The 17,247-nt window shown below is 38.5% G+C and overlaps 1 protein-coding gene across 2 annotated transcripts in view; it reads left to right on the top strand.

Moving 5' to 3' along the window:
* Positions 1 to 885: 885 nt before the first annotated feature.
* Positions 886 to 17,247, top strand: part of UBQLN1 (ubiquilin 1) — a 38,299-nt gene continuing 21,937 nt past the window's right edge. Inside the window, exon 1 of one of the 2 annotated variants that reach the window (XM_019750110.3) lies at positions 886 to 1,597. In XM_019750110.3, the coding sequence (XP_019605669.1) occupies positions 1,418 to 1,597 (180 nt within the window). In that variant the 5' untranslated portion in view covers positions 886 to 1,417. The remainder of the gene's footprint in view (positions 1,598 to 17,247) is intronic. The other variant, XM_019750109.3, reaches the window with a different exon arrangement.

Here is a 17,247-nt window from a genome sequence, read left to right on the forward strand (position 1 = left end):
TTAAAGTAGTCTTCATGCAACAGTATTGTTTTCCCAGAAGAGAGTTGGATAATTTAAAAACATGCAGAGTGTATCTTTGCAATATTTGGGTCACGTTGGGCAGTCGGGGTTTACATTTGTGTAACACTGATTAATAAAGTTAATGTTCTGGGTTGTACATTCCTTGAAAGTCATCTTTAAAGGCAAACAATGGCGTCATTTTAAATTTGGAATTTTCAAGGGGAAAATAATTAACTTCTTATTACTTATTTGTACCTACACTACAATGAAAATACTTATCTTTCATACTACCTAAAGTTTGAAATAGAGCAGTAACTTAATTTGGTAGACTATAAAATGGAACACTTCAGCTAAACTTTCTAGTTGGGTGGGCACTGTTTCTGTCCCAGACAATTTATGGGACAGTGTTCACAGAAAATTGGGGGGTGCTTGCGCAGGGCTGTAAGAGCGGGAGCGGAGGCCGCAGTCAACACAGGTGGCCTGATCACCTGAGCACACTGGCCTGACCCAAGGACAGGAAGCCGTGGTCACGGAGCAATGACTCGCGGGATTGCGCACAGCGGCTAGAGACGTCTACATCTTCCTTTCGTAATGAGGATTTTTCCTCCATAAACTTAATTTCCAACTTCCGCGCACTGGGCACTAAGATCAAGCATTTTAAAACTTCCAAATAGGCAAAAACTGATCATATTAAAATAACAAAACATCTCCCCTGCATTTATTAGACCCCCGTCCCAGTGGGATATACGGAGGGCGCCCAGACCCGCGAGCGCGGCGGCGCGGCCTTTGACAGAACCGGGTAGGGGGGACTGGACCCCCACCGCGCAGCCGCGACCACAGCAGCAGCGCCCAGTGGTCAAGCCCCCTTTCTAGTAATTTCGCTAGGCGCAACGTCATCCCCGTGCGCCGTGACAGTGCCTCCCAGAACCTGCGAATTTATTTTTTGGTGAAAGGAGTGAAAAGAAATGAACTGACCTCTCCTACTACACTTTGCTTTTAGTCCTTCTCTCTGGCCGTGCCTACAATTTGGGCCATGGAGCGGGAAAGGGAACGCAAAGCAGCCAGAACTCGAAGCGCCGCCGGCTGGGCATGACTCGGTGACGCCGCCAGCCGCATTACCCGGCGTGCCCTGCGCCGCGCCGGCGGAGGGACGTTGGGGAGGGGTGGGGAGGAGGAAGCGGCGGCGGCTGCGGATGTCGCTGCGACCGAGCCGCGTCTGAACGGCGGCTGCCGAACGGCCGACCCGGGCCTGCACCGGAGCCCACACCCAGCTCCGCGGCCCGCCGCCCGCGGCCCTGCGCCCGTTGCCACCAAGGCGGCGCGTCCTGTATTCTCCGTTGCCCGGGCCAGCCTGCTGTGGCGTCTCCTGGCTCCCCCTCGCTCGCCTGCACCCTCCTGAGTCACTGCCGCCGCCGCCATGGCCGAGAGTGGTGAAAGCGGTGGCCCTCCGAGCTCCCAGGACAGCGCCGCCGCGGCCGAAGGTGCCGGTGCCCCTGCGGCCGCTGCCCCCGCGGAGCCCAAGATCATGAAAGTCACCGTGAAGACCCCGAAGGAGAAGGAGGAGTTCGCTGTGCCCGAAAATAGCTCCGTCCAGCAGGTGAGGGCCGCCCTGCGCTCGGGCCGGGGTGGGGGTGGCGGCAGGACCTCCGCCCGCGGCGGGAGGAGACGGCTTTGCAAGGGCCTGGGAGGGGGTCGTCCCCGGATGTGCTCTCGGCCATCTCCGGGCTCATCCCAAATTAGATCACACCCAACTCCGTGGGTTTGCGCTTTGGGACACCGCTGAGGTTTGTGGCGGGGCCGCGCGGCCTGTTTGTGGAACGCGCCGACGCCGCTTCCCTCCGCGCCTTCCTTTTGCTTTGGCGTCCTCGGATCCCCAGCCTCCGCCCCCAGCTCCCCGCCCCCAGCCGCCTCCCTGCTGCTCAGCACAAAGGAAAAGGACTCACCGTCTGGCTCCTGGCGAGGTGAAGGCTGAGCCGGGGCGAGGGTTCACTTTAATCTAGTCGGCGGTTTTGTCTCATGAATAAAAAAGCTGGGCCGGGGGGTGCTCATTGTTTTACCTGCCTGCAGGTTAAGGTGGATTTTACTGTGAGGAGCACGTGTACAGTTGGTTTTGCATTTTGACTGCTGATATCTTGCCCATACTTTATATTTAGTTTTTTAAATTAACTATGACGTAGATACTGCGTTCAGCCACATCGTAAGAAGTAATACTAGGCTTAAGGAGAAAGGTGGATGACTTTCAATGATGACTTGCTGTTTTTAATGTGTTTATCTTGCCTTAGATGCCAATCATTGAGTTGCTTTTTGTTTGATTTTAGAGGACGATAGCTGCGTTTTTCAGATAACTACCGTAGCGGTTGCAGTCGAATAAAAGAACATAGTTGGCGTTGATGGACAATGCTATCAAATAATTTATAACTTAAAATCTTCAGGAATACAAATTGTACAGTTATTAGAAATCTTGAAGAATTCAACAAATGGTCTTAACTTTGTTGAATACATCCCAGAAAATTTTCTGTAATTACTGATCTCTGGCGATTTCAAACAATGTGAACAGTTTATGAGGAAACAGCAAACCCTAAAATGTACCTATGTTTCCCCAGGGACGGTAAATGGGGTATTGGTTTATATAGTTCCAAAAGGTGGTGTGTTTTTTGAAGTGGTAAGTAGAGCATGTAGCATCAAGTGAGAGAAACTTTTATCACCTACTGAATCACCATGTTTTTTGTCTCAATTTTCCTAGGAAATTTTTCCTTAATTTTATATTTTACAACATACAGGAAAATACATTTTATATTTTACAACATACAGGAAAATTGAAAGAATTAGACAACAAATACCCATATGTCTATTGCCTACAATTAGCATTTTGCTGTATTGGCTCTATCACATAATCATTTATTAGTCCATTTTATTTTTTGGATGAATTTCAAAGTAAGTTGTATCAATTCATGTTACCCTTAAAAAGAACTTCAGCGATGTGCACATCATTAACCTGAGTTCAATTTTTCTTTAATTTTTTTCATTTTAAGTTTAACTTGCAATGAAATGCACACAGTTTCCATTCCGTGTATTTCCACAAAACTCCTGTGTAATCTAAAGACTCATCAAGATGTAGAACTTTATATTAGACTAGAAAGTTATGTCTTACCCAGTCAGTTCAGTCACTCTCCCCTCCATCAACCACTGTTTTCATTTTTTTCACCATGGGTTGGTTTTGCTCGTTCTAGAACTTCACATAAGTGGGATTATATAGTATGTATTGGGTAAGGTTTTTTTTTTTTCACTCAGCATATATAAGTTTTTGAGATGTATTCTTGTATATATCACTGATTCCTTTTTTATTGCTGTGTTGTTTTCCATTGTATGAATATACAGTGGTACTTCGGTTTTCCAACGTCTCCGTTGATGAACATTTCAGTTTATGAACGCCGTAAATTTTATGGATCTATGGTATCATTAGATAGTAAAATTCATGCTAAATTTGTAGTTTTAGGGGTTGATTTTAAAGGTCTGGAACAGATTAATCCATTTTGCATTACTTCCTATGGGGATACCGAGCCTCAGTTTTCGAACATTTCAGAACTCAAATGGTCTTCCAGAACGGATTATGTTAGAAAACCGAGGTGCCACAGTACCATAGTTTATCCATTTTGTTGAGGTTACTTTGGTTGTTTCCAGCTAGTTGCTATGAACATTCTTGTACAGATCTTTTTTGGACAGATGTTTGTCTCTCATTAAATACAGTGGTACCTCGGTTTTTGAACGTAATATGTTCCAGAAGACCGTTTGAGTTCTGAAAGTTTGAAAACCTAGGCCTCAGGATCTTGCACTCAGCGGAAGCCACGTGACATGGAAGCCACGTGACATGTGCGACTTCCGAGGAGTGTTTGAAAACCGAAGCATTTACTTCTGGGTTTATGGCATTCGTAAACCGCAATATGTTCGTCAACAGAGAGGTTCAAAAACCGAGGTACTACTTACTAAGAAGTGGAATGACTGGATCAAATGGTAGCTGTTATGTTTAGTTTTACAAGAAACTTTAATAGTTTATAATCCCACCTGACAGAGAATGGGAGTTCCTGTTGCTCCACCTCCCTGCTAACATTTGATAGTGTCAGTATTTTTTGTTTGAGCTAGAGTGGGTGTGCAGCTATATTAACTTTTGAAGCCCTCAGATCGTCTTTCTAGGAGTCCTAGTTCAGGTCTCCACCCTTCTGGCTGCTTTGAGCATTTTACTGTAAAAGATTTGAAATATTCAATATTTTATAAATGAAAAATTTCATTTATATATCTGTGAGAGTTTTTTTTTTAAACTTCTTGTGATGGTAAGCTTAGAATTTTTAAATTCTGTGGAATTTTTAATTTTATTCCTGTGTAACCAAAAAAAAAAATTTAATAGATAAAATGAAGGCCTTTCTGAAGCAACTTTTTCTGGTGGCAGTTAAATATTTATTTTAATAAAAGCTTTCTGTTAAAGCAGAAAACATGGTAAAAATTGAAGCTCACCACTGCACCAAGGACCTGAAGACAAGTTGAACTATCTTATCTCTGTGCTCTGTTAAGGGAAGCACAAACAGGAAAATGCAAGAATAAGAAAAGCAGATTTCAGATGATTTGTAAAATTCTAGTTGAAACACAAAAAAATCTGTCATTTTGTTATTAAAATTTTCTTAAAGAGTTTGATAGATTTAAATAATTTGCTAAAAGTTAAAATTTATTTTAAAATATATTTAATGATATTAAGATTCATCTAAAAATATTCAGCAAAAAATTGGGAAGTATTTGATCCTGGAAATTCTTATGTAATGTTGGAGGGAAGAGGGTAAACAAGAGACCTACAAAAAGGCTTAGGCTTTCTATCAGGCAAATCCTATTTTCTACAATTTAAAATCTCTTTCAGTAATTGTTCCTACTATATAATGTAAATTCTTTTAATATACTGAAATAGTATTTATATGAATATGTTCCAGTTGATTGGATGAAATTGTATTAAACCTCTTGGGTCAATTGTGAACTACGTTGTAAGGTGGTAATATCCCCCCCCCCCCCCCCCAGTTTCTGTGTGAGTATGTAACCAACAGGCAGAAACGGTACCTTAATACAGTTGGTGTTTAATACATGTTACAGGTTCAGGGTTGATAATAAAGCTTATACTTTTATGAAATTAAAGTGAAATTTATTTTTTATGGAGCACTCAAAATCAATTGAGTAATGTTTAAATTTCTTCGTAAGAGTAGTTAGAGCAGAAACTTCATTATGTATTTTCCAAGCTAGTTTCATTAATAGGGGTTTTCATAACATAAATAAGTAGATTAAAAAATAGATAAATGTGTAGTGGCACAAAGTCCTTGTGTACGAGATTGTGTTTTGTTTATTCATTATCTGTTATTGGAAACAGTTTGAGGATTTCTAAGTGTCAGCAAGCAAGATGAAGTCCAGAAGAGTGTGTGTGTGTGTTTGGTTAAAATTAGTGCAGAGAATGGAAGGAAGCTCATATATAACTTCTGACTAGCTTGTTCTTGATTTTGTAGCTCTAGATAATAGTGTAACATTTTGAAATACATATAGTTAGCTGAAATATTCAGGCAACTGGTATTGTTTTAGAAAACATCTTCATCACTTGAAATTGTTAGAAAAATATTAACATACAATAACGTAAATACTGTACTGAATACAATTGAGCCTTTCCTGATGGAGAAATTGCAGTGCCTCAGGGTCATTATCATAGACATCATTTAACATTATAGTGTGGATCTAGGACTGCATTGTCCACTTTGGTACCACCAGCCACATCTGACTATTGAGTACTTAAAATGTGATTGGGATGATTTGAAATGTCTGTAAGTGTAAGATGCACACCAGATTTTGAAAAGTTGTGACTGGTTTCTTTCACTTAGCATATTTTCAAGGTTTATCCATGTTATGTCATGTATCAGTACTTCCATTTTATTGCTGAATAATATTCCATTGTATGGATATGTATCACATTTTATTTCTGCGTTCATCAGTTGGACATTTGAGTTGTTTCTACTTTTTGACCATTGTAAATAATGTCTCTGAATACTCATACAAGTTTTTGTGTGGACATGTTTTTGTATTTCATGGGTGTATACCTATGAGAGGAATTACTAGGTCATGTGGTAGCTCTATGTTTAACTTTTTGAGGACCTGCCAAACTATTAATATTTTCCAAAGTGGCTGTACTATTTTATATTCCCACCGGCAGTTTATGAGGATTCCAATTACTCCACATTGTCCACAACACTTGTTATTGTCTGTCTTTGATTGTAGCCTTGCTAGTTGCTGTGAAGTGGTATCTCATTGTGATTACTTGGCTTTCCATTACTCAGGCAGCAGTTCTCAATGTGGTTTGGGATGCCCAAGACCCTTTTAGGAGGACCATGAGATCCAAACTGTTTTTGTAATAATTCTGAGCTACTTGTGTTTTTCAGTCTAATTCTCAAAAATGAACAATACACTTTTCCAGAAATGTAAGTAAGATGTGGGATTTCACAATACGTGTGAAAATCTAATTGTTTTCCATTACAAGACTAAAGTGATTTGCAAAAATTTAAAACAGTGCTACTTTTCACACTGGGAAAATGTAGTTATTTTTCATAAGAATATCATTCATACATTTTTAAATGAGTGTTTTAAAAGATTTCTGTTTTAATTTCTAATGTAGCAAATACCAATAGCCGTAACCTACGTAAACAACTCTTTGGGGTTTCAAATTTTAAATTTTTGGTCCTGAGACCAAAAATTGCTGTAGTGGAGTATTTAATAGATTAAGTAGGTACTTACAAGATTGAGGATTGACTCCACTAAGTTGCCTTTGCTACTTGTCTAGAAACTATAGTAGCCTACTGGTCAGTCCCTACTTTTCTGTCATCCCGCATTCATTCCTAGAGTAATATCCAAAAAATGTTAGTCCGATCATGTTACCCTCTAGGTAAGACTAATGACTCCCTATCAGTCTTAGACTATCATGGCAGTGATGCCCTGTGTAATATGGCTCCTGCCTATCTCTCCATTCTGATTGCCTTCTTTCCTCCTTGGTTACTTGGCTCTTGCCATTCAGTCTTACAAGACTCTTGTCCTGTCCGGTTCCCCCTCCGCCCCAAACAACCCTCCAGATTGTTACCTGTACTTCTGATTGACGAGGTTCCAATAACCCCCTCCTCAGGGTCAGTTTATTTGCTAGAGTGGTTCACAGAACAAAGAGAAACACTTTAGTTACTAGGTCCCCAGTTCATTATAAAAGGGTATATTTGTCAGGAATAGCCAGATGGAAGAGATGCATAGGGCAAAATACCGGGAAAGTCTCCAAGCTTCCATGCCCTCTCCAAGCAGCACACCACTCTTCGAGCACTTCCAATTGTTCACCAACCCCAAAGCTCTCCGAACCCAATCCTTTGGGTTCTAATGAAGGTTTCATTACATAGACATCATGATTAAATGAAAGGCAGGGATCTTCAATATGGAAAGTGGCACGTCAAACCTTAGTAACTGTGTGATAAGTTTCAACTTATTTGTGTACTCAGTTTTGTGTGAGCTATGGTTGAGAGAAGGTGTGTTTTAAAGTGTACTATAAATCATGGATCACGAACAGTGCATTATCATGAAATTTTGTTTCAAATTGCAAAAAAGTGCTAAAGAAACACAAAATGTTTAAATTAGTTTATGGTCGTGCTGCAGTGACCATGAAGATAGTTTACAAGTGGTTCAAGCAATTTCTTAATGGCTGTGAATTGACTGAAGAGAGATAGGGACATGCTTTCAACATCAAAAACCCAAGAGAATGTTGAAAGAGTTAATGAAATGATTTAATCAAACAGGTGATTGACTATTAGGGAAATTTCTGAGGATCTGAACATCTCTTATGGTTCCGTTCAAAGCATTTTAACAACAGGTTTGAACGTGAGGTGAGTGAGTACAAAGTTTGTTCTACGCATTTTGACTGGCAAACAAAAACAGTGTTTACCAATTTCTTTGGAGTTGCGCGATCCTTGCTTCTTCAGATTCCAGCTTTTTAAGGTATGTCATCATGGGAGATGAAACTTGGGTCTATGGTTATGATCCTGAGACCAAGGTTCAGAGTTCTCAATGGAAATCACCCAGTTCTCCTAGTGCGAAAAACATGTCAATCAAGATCTCAAGATCTAACATCAGGGTGATGTTGTGTTTTTTGACCTTGATGGAATTGTGCGAGCTGAGTTTGTACCCAGGAACAGTATGGTAAACTCTGAATATTGCAACGGCTTATTAGAGCATTTAAGAAATGATGTGTGTAGAAAACGGCCTGAGAAATGGACAAACGGTTTTATCCTCCATCATGGCAACGTTCCGTGTCACACATTGCTTCTGGTACGGCAATTTCTGTCAAATAAACAACATTACAGTGTGTCCTCATCCACCTTATTCACCAGATCTGGCATTGTGCGACTTCTAGCTCTTTCCCAAAGTCAAAATAACCGTGAAAGGTAAAAGTTTTGAATCGATTCAGGACATTGAGGCAGCCATGACAACGCAACTAAAGACACTCAAAAAAGAGGACTTCCAGAACTGCTTGAGAAAGTGTCAAGAATGATGGGTTAAGTGTGTTCGAAACAAGGGTGTGTGTTTTAAGGGGGATTAATGGCAGTGTGTCTTTTACTGTAATAATTTTTTAATTTAAACGTACAGTGTATTTTTTGATCACACCTCAGTATATATTTCTTTTAAATCACAATATCGCAGTGTGGTTTCTTGAGGTTTTGTTGTGGGGATTGAACCAGATACTGTGTGTGTGATGCCAGGCACAGTATAGCTATTTATAGGGTAAGCACATACTCAGTTTCTACTGTGAAATTTTTTCCCAAAGTATACCAATTTATACTTTTACCTGTATGTGGGTTCCAGTTGCTCTACATCCCCTGCAACACTCTTTAATGGTCTTGTAAATTGAACCATTCAGTGGGTGTGTTGCTGGTTTTGATTTGAATTTACCTGATTATTAATTACGATGAGCACCTTTTTCTGTATTTATTGACCGTTCAGATTTCATTTCTGTGAAGTTCCTTTTGCAGTCTCTTGATTGTATTTTAATTGGGTTATGTCTTTTTTCCTGATTTGTAAGCATTCTGTAAAAAATCTGGATTTGAGCTCTTTGTTGGTTTAGTGATGTAGATATTTTCTCTCTGTTGTTTATCTTTTTACTCTGTTAATGATAGTTCAATTTATTGCTTCTCTCTTTTGGTTAGATCTTTTGTGTCCCACTTAGGAACTCTTTTCCAGTTGAACCAGTGCTTTATTGATTTATCTTTTTGGAAGTGTTTAATTGCATGGTACTGTTTAATTGCATGTGAGATCAGAGTACATACTTGGTAAGATTTTAACTTTTTAAAATATGATGATTTGCTTTATGGACTAATTTTGTAAATGTGCTTTAAAAGAATGCTTGTTCTGCAGTTGTCTAGTGCAGTCTTCTGTTCATGCCAGTTAGGTCATTTGTTAATTATTGTGTGTTACACAAATCTTTTATATCCTTACTGACTTTTTATTGCCTGTTTAATCTGTCACTGAGGTAAATGTGTTAAAATCTCTTACTGTACTTTGGGGTTTATTGTCTTCTCTGTAGTTCTATTTAATTTTTGCTTTATGTATTTTGAAGCTGTATTATGATGTACATATACTTTTAAGATTTTATCTTTTTGTCAGTTGAACACTTAATGTTGAAATGTCCTAGTTACTTTTGTGTTAATAAGTCTGCTTTGTCGATGAGAATAATTTCCCTATCTTTACCCATTCTTTTTCTTTTCAGCCTTTTCCTTTATAGTTCAGGTGTATCTTTTTTAATCAGTGTGAAGTTGGGTTTTTAAATCCAGTCTGGCAATCCTGTCTATTTAACATACAGTCTGTTACATAATCACTGATAGATTTGATTTACATTTACCATTATACTGTTTGATTCATATCTCTCCTGTCCTGTGCTTTTTCTTTCGTCTTGGACTATTTTGTATCATTCCAATTGCCACCTTTATTAGGTTGGTAGATGTATGCTGTTTTTGCTACCGTGTTTCCCCCCCAAATAAGACCGGGTCTTAATATTAAGGTTTGCTCCAAAAGACGCATTAGGGCTTATGTTCAGCGGGATGTCATCCTGAAAAATCATGTTAGGACTTATTTTCTGATTAAGTCTTATTTTGGTGGAAACATGGTATTCTTTTAGTAGTTATCCTAGAGATTACCATATGCATCTTACAAAATGTGTAAAGTAATAACTACTTGTAAATAATGCAAGAACCTTAGAACAATTGAACTTCATTTACCCCCTTCTGGACTTGGCTTGACCAGCTGAGCTACTTTTCTTCCTTCCAGCACGAGATGTTATTAATGCTTTATAAAATCAGTTTTCATTTCATTTTACCCACATATGCAGCCTTTCCATTCATTGTTGCCGCATCTGGGATCATTTTCTTCTGTTTTTGTGTGTCTGAAACTTTATTTCAATTTCATTTTTAGGGATTTTTCAATGGATATGAAATTTTGGTAGCCAGTTATTTCCCCTCACCCCTTTAAATTTCTTTTTTGTTTTTAAATTATGGATAATTTCAAATATACATAAAGTAAAGATAATTGTAAGTTAAACTCCCATGAATCCTTCATCCAGCTTTGAAAATTGACCTACAGCCAGTCTTGTTTCAGGAATACTTTTTCTTAAGGCCCCTCTGTTTTTCCTATTATTTTGATGCATCTCTCATTGATTATATAATTTCTTCCCTTAGTATGTAAGCATGTATCTCTACAAGACAAGGACTCTTTTTAAAAAAAGATCAACACATTATCCCACCTTACAAATTAATAATTTCATCAGTTCAGAATTTCCCTATTGTCTCAAAATGATTGTTTTAGCATAATGATACCATGAATTTATTATTACACATTTTTATTTTTTGAAAAAGAGACTGTATTTTTTTGGAGCAGTTTTAGATTCACAGCAAATTGAGGGGAAAGTATGGAGTTCCCATCCCTCCTGCTCTCCCCCACCATTAACATCCCACTCCAGAATGGAACATTTGTTAACAGTTGATGAACCTACGTTGATACTGCATTACTTCACAAAGTCCGTAGTTTAAAATTCGCTCTTGGTGTTTTACATTCTGTGGGTTTTGACAAATGTATAATGGTATATGCTCTGCCTTGTCATTCTTCTCTCTTCCCTAACCCCTGGCAACGACTGATCGTTTTAGGTTTCCATAGTTTTGCCATCTTCAGAATGTCATATAGTAGAAATCATATGGTATGTAGCCATTTCAGATTGGCTTCTTTGACTTAGTAATATGCATTTAAGAGTCCTCCATGTCTTTTCATGGTTTGATAGCTTATTTCTTTTTAGCACTAAATAATATTCCATTGCCTGGATGTACCACAGTTTATTTATGCATTTACTGAAAAACAGTTTTGTTGTTTCCGAGTTTTGGCAGTTAATGAATAAAACTGCTATAATCATCTATGTGCAGGTTTTTGTGTGGACATAAATTTTCAATTCCTTTGGGTAAATATAATTAACAAGGAATGTGATTGCTGGATCAGATGATAAAAGTATGTTTAGATTTGTAAGAAACCACCAAACTGTCTTCCTAAGTGGCTTGTGGGCCGCAGTTGGCCTACGGGCCGCAGTTTGGACACCCCTGATGTAGAGCATCGTATACTCCGTATATACTTATCTGCCACCTGCATATCTTCTTTGGTGAAGTGTCAGTCTTTTGCCCATTCTTTAATCAAGTTGTCCAGTCTCTTACTGTTGCGTTTCAAGAATTCTTTGTATATTTGGGATAACAGTCCTATATCAGATGTGTCTTGTCAATGTTTTTTCCCATTCTGGCTTGTCTTCTCTTTCTCTTGAAAAAGATTTCTTTTTAAAGTGGGATGCAAATAAGGTTCATACATTGAAAAGGACTGATAAATTTCTTATTTCTTTTTCCTTCTTTTCCAGTCAGTATGCCTCCCTCCTCCCCCCCACCTTGTTGCATTGGCTAGGACTTGCGGTATGATGTTGAAGAGAGTGGACATCCTTGCTTTTGTTCCTGATCTTAGAGGGAAAGCATTCAATTTACCATTAAGTGTGATGTTTACTATAGATATTTTGTACATGCACTTTATCAAGTCTAGGCAGTTCCCTTTTATTCCTAATTTACGTAGAATTTTGTCGTGAATGAACGCTATCAAATACTTTTTTACTGTTGATTGATGAGAGTGTGGTTTTCTTTTATCTGTTAGTAAAATGAATTGCATTGATTGATTTTCACATGTTGACTTAGCATCACATTTTTGGGATAAACCCCACTTGGTTATTCAGAATTATTCTTGTTTCTATATTTATTGATGTGATTTACTAGAGTCTTGTGGAGAATTTCTGTATATGTTTTCATGAGGGATGCTAGTCTGTAGTTTTCTTGTACTTTCTTTTCCAGTTTTGGTATCAGGGTAATATTGACCTCATGAAATGTATTGAGAAGTGTTCCCTCTTCTGTTTTTAGAAGAGATTGTTAAGTTCTGATAGCTTGAATCTTTGAAGAAATTAGTCCCATTTCATCAAAAATTGTCCAATGTTTGTGTGTGGGGTTTCCTTTTTATCCTTTTAATATTTGTGAGGTCTGTAGTCATTCCCATCTGTTGTTCCTGGTACTAATTTATGTCTTCTCTGTTTTTTTCTTGGTCAACCTAGGTAGAGGTTTATCAATTTTACTGATATTTTAAAAGCTTTTCCTCTTGTTTTTCTGTTTTTATTCTGTTGATTTCTGCTCTTATTTTTAATTCTTTGTTTGGGTTTCATTTGCTCTTATTTTTCTAGTTTCTAAAGGTTAAAATTTAGATTACTGATTTTTTACTTTCTTCGTAAATATAAGCCTTTAATGCTGTAAATTTCTTTAGGCATTGCTTTCACTGCATCTCATAATTTTTGAAAATTGTAGGTTTATTTTTATTCAGTTGAAAATATTTTCTAATTTCTCCCCAAGATTTCCTTTTTGACCCATGAATTATTTAGAAGTATTTGTTTAACTTGGGGTTTTTCGAGATATCTTTTTGTTACTGATTTTTAGTGTAATTCCATTATTACCAGAGAATGTACTTACATGGTTTTAGTTATTTCAAACTCCTTTTTTCTTTTTTAATTTTTATTGGGGAACATTGGGGAACAGTGTGTTTCTTCAGGGCCCATCAACTCCAAGTTGTTGTCCTTTAATCTAGTTGTAGAGGGCACAGCTCAGATCCAACTCCAATCGCCATTTTCAGTCTTTAGTTGCTGGGGGCGCAGCCCACCATCCCATGTGGGAATTGAGCTGGCAACCTTGTTGAGAGCTTGCGCTCTAACTGAGCCATCCGGCTGTCTGTTTCAAACTTCTAAGGTTTGCTTTTTGACCTGGTTTATGGTGAGTGTTCCATGTGTACTTGAAAAAGTTTCATTTTCATCTAAAGGTTTACCTCTGCTTTTTCCTCCTTAGTAATTTATTTGTTGAGGACACTTTTTCCTTTTGTATTTTGTTCTTATTAGTTGTGTCCTTTTGATGTCATTTAATGTGTTCCTTTAGCACCTACTTTTTTTTTTTAATTGTTGTTAGACCTAGAGCAGACAGTGGTTCTTAAGCTTTAGTTGTGTGTCAGAATTTCTTGGGAAGCTTATTAAACCATAGATTGCTGGGCCCCATCACCAGAGTGTCTGATTTGGTTGATCTGGGATAGGGCCCAACAATTTGTATTTCTATCTCATTAACCTGGTAATGGTGAATGTTGCCCATCTGGGAACAACACGTGGAGAGGTACAGCTTCGGGGGCAGAGTTTCTCAATCTCGTCATTGATGTTTTGACTTGGATAATTCTTTGTTGTTGGGGCTATCAAGTGCACTATGAGATGTGTAGCAGCATCTTTGGTCTCTACCCACCAGATAACCAGTGGTAGTCGCCCCTGTTGTGACAACCAGAAATGTCTTCAGACATTGCCAAATGCTCCCTGGGGTGTATAGAAGCCTCTACCCCTGTTGGGAACCAATGCTCTAGGGGGACTAATTGGGGAAAGCTCTTATCCATATCTTTAAGTTCTTTTCTTTTAGGCTGGTTATATTCTTGGGATGCTAGATATTGTAATCTTCCTGCTTACATGTTGAATGCCCAGCTGCCAGAATTCTGTTTGATTGGTGGGTGAAGGGGAAAAGGGTCAACATGTAGTATGTTTTTGTTTACTTAATCTTTTTAGTACAGTGGTACCTCGGTTTTTGAACATCTGTTGACAAACATTTCGGTTTATGAACATCGTAAATTTTATGGATCTATGATATCATTAGATAGTAAAATTTCTGCTAAATATGCAGTTTTAGGGGTTGATTTTAAAGGTCTGGAATGGATCAATCCATTTTGCGTTACTTTCTATGGGTAAACGGTGCCTCGGTTTTCGAATGTTTCAGAACTCGAACGGTCTTCCGGAACGGATTACGTTAGAAAACCGAGGTACCACTGTATTTTCTCCTGCTCTCAGTGTGCTTGGTGTGTTCTTAGTCGAGATCCTCTGTTCCCTTTCCAGAGAGGAAAGAAAAAATTCTCTAGTCTTTTGTTGGGTTTGTGGAGGAGCAGTTGTTTGGTGTGCAGTGAAGATGTGTTTACTTCTTAGACTTTCAAATAATCCTCCTTATTTTAGTGCTTAGGCACTTCTTATTCCCTGCCTCCTACCCTCAGCCTCTGGGGGTACCAATATTGAGTCTTAAGGGAATTCTGCAGATTGTGGGGATTGAATTAGCTTTTAGCTTTTTTGCATTGCCAGTTTAGGATTCTGTTCTCTTGGGTTTGTTAAATTCGTAAGACCATGTGGCCATCTCATGTCAAGCTTCAAAATTTTGTTCCAATTGAGACCAAAAGGTCTCAATTTGTTCTGTAGTCTGGGTTTCTGCCTTAAAATTTTTTATTTTTTTTTAACAAATCATATGTGAGAGACTTGTATCTATACTATATAAAGAATTTTTACAACTTAATGACAACCCAATTAAAAAATGGGCAAAAGATCTGAATAAACAGTTCTCCAAAGAAGATACACCAATAAGCACATGAAAAGATGCTCACCATCATTATGGGGGAACTATAAATCAAAACCATTTCACACTCGCTAGGATGGCTATAATAAAAATGTCAGGGGCAGCGGACGGCTCAGTTGGTTAGAGCGTGAGCTCTGAACAACAGGGTTGCCCGTTCCATTCCCACATGAGCCAGTGAGCTACGCCCTCCACACCTAGATTGAAGAAAACGAGCTGTCGCTGAGCTTCTGGAGGGGTGGCCGAATGGCTCATTTGGTTAGAGCGCGAGCTCTCAACAATAAGGTTGCCGGTTCAATTCCTGCATGGGATGGTGGGCCGCGCCCCCTGCAACTAAAGATTGAAAATGGTCATTGACTTGGGACTGAGCTACGCCCTCCACAACTGGACTAAAGGACAGTGACTTGGAGCTGATGGGCCCCGGAGAAATACACTGTTCCCCAATATAATATATATTTTTAAATGTCAGATAATAAACTGAGGATGTGGAGAGATTGGAACCCTTATATGCAGCTGGTGGGAATGTGCAATGAATGGTGCAGCCATTTAGGATAACACTGGTGGTTCTTGAACTGGTCAAATCAAGAGTTAACATATGACCCAGTAATTCCACATCTATGTGTGTACCCAAGAGAAATGAAAACATGTCTACGTAAAAACTTGTACATGAATGTTTATAACAGCAGTATTCACAATAGCCCAAGGGTGGAAACAACCCAAATGTCAATCATCTGATGAATGCATAAGCAAAGTGTTGTATACCCACACAGTGGGATATTTGGCCATAAAAGGAACGACATACTGATACATACTACAACATGGATGGACCTTGAAAACATGCTAAATGAAAGGGGTCACAAAGACTGCATGTTACAGGATTGCAATTAAGTGAAATGTGCAGAATAGGCAAATCTATAAAGGCGGAGACTAGATTAGTGGTTTTTTATGGCTTGGAGTGATGAGGGGATAGGAAGGTGATAGCTAAAAAGTGTACTGGTTTCTTTTTGAGGGGATGAAATGTTCTAAAATTGACCGTGGTGATGGCTGCACACATTTGTGAATATACCAAAACCAATTGAATTGTATACCTTAAGTGGGCAAATTGTATAACATGTAAGATATATAGCTCCAGAAAGCATTTACAAAATCCTTTATTGTTTTAGTGGGGATTTGAAAGAATTTAAGAGTAGATGTGTGTCTTCAATCGCGCATCTTACCCTCAAATCCTAAAATATGCTAAAATGTACAATTGTATGTTAGACAGTTAAATCACTTATTTTGGAACGACATGAAGGATTCTGAAAAGGATTTCTTAGTTTAATGTTAAGAAACACCAACCCTAGATTACTCTCATTTTACATATGAAATAGGATCTAGGCAATCTGGGTAGTCTTATCCTTGAAATCAGACCTTATTCTTTGAATCCTACTAGCAGTATTAGTTGTGTCATTTTGAGAGGAGAGGGACATTTTGAACCTCTCTTTGTTTCTGTATCTGAAATAGGATTAAAAATTGTGTGTCTCGCCAAGTTATTGAGGCTTAAGAGAGCTGGCATAGTAGCTACTGTGGGCCTGGCGCTTGCATTTTACATATGTTCTCATTCAATTTTTACAAAACCATGTGTTGCTGCTCATTAGGTTATTAGTATTTCTCATAGCAACCAAAGGGAGAAATGTCTAATAACAAGGGAATGGTTAAATTATGGATTGGCCGATCTATATAGAATGTTACGCAAATGGTGTTCTACAAAGATTTTTTTTAGTTACTGTATTTGGAAATTGCTTGTCTTAGATTAAAGGGTTATATATCATTAATTTCAGATAAAGGAAGAAAAGTTCAGTTGGAAAAGCTCATATATTTTCTGCAGTATAATTTTGCATTATCTTTGATTTAAAAAAAATCAGTTGCTTACATTGAGTGTTGTAACTTGATTATGGAAAATTTTATTCATACTCAGAGGTAACGTGTGATGAACTTGAATGCACCTCTCATTTTCAACAATGATTGACATGTGGTCTGTCTTGTTTTGTTCATATCTCTCTACACTTCCCCTTCTCCATTCCCACAAGATCTCATAAAAGTCTCAGATATAGATGCAAATGTGTCTTTGCATTTACTGTGACAACCCGAAATACCCCCTTACATTTCTTAAACACACCCTTGGCGATAAATAGTGCAGTCA

Source organism: Rhinolophus sinicus, chromosome 16 (assembly GCF_057876585.1).
Source record: "Rhinolophus sinicus isolate RSI-liver-muscle chromosome 16, RSI-T2T, whole genome shotgun sequence".
Taxonomy (NCBI): domain Eukaryota; kingdom Metazoa; phylum Chordata; class Mammalia; order Chiroptera; family Rhinolophidae; genus Rhinolophus; species Rhinolophus sinicus.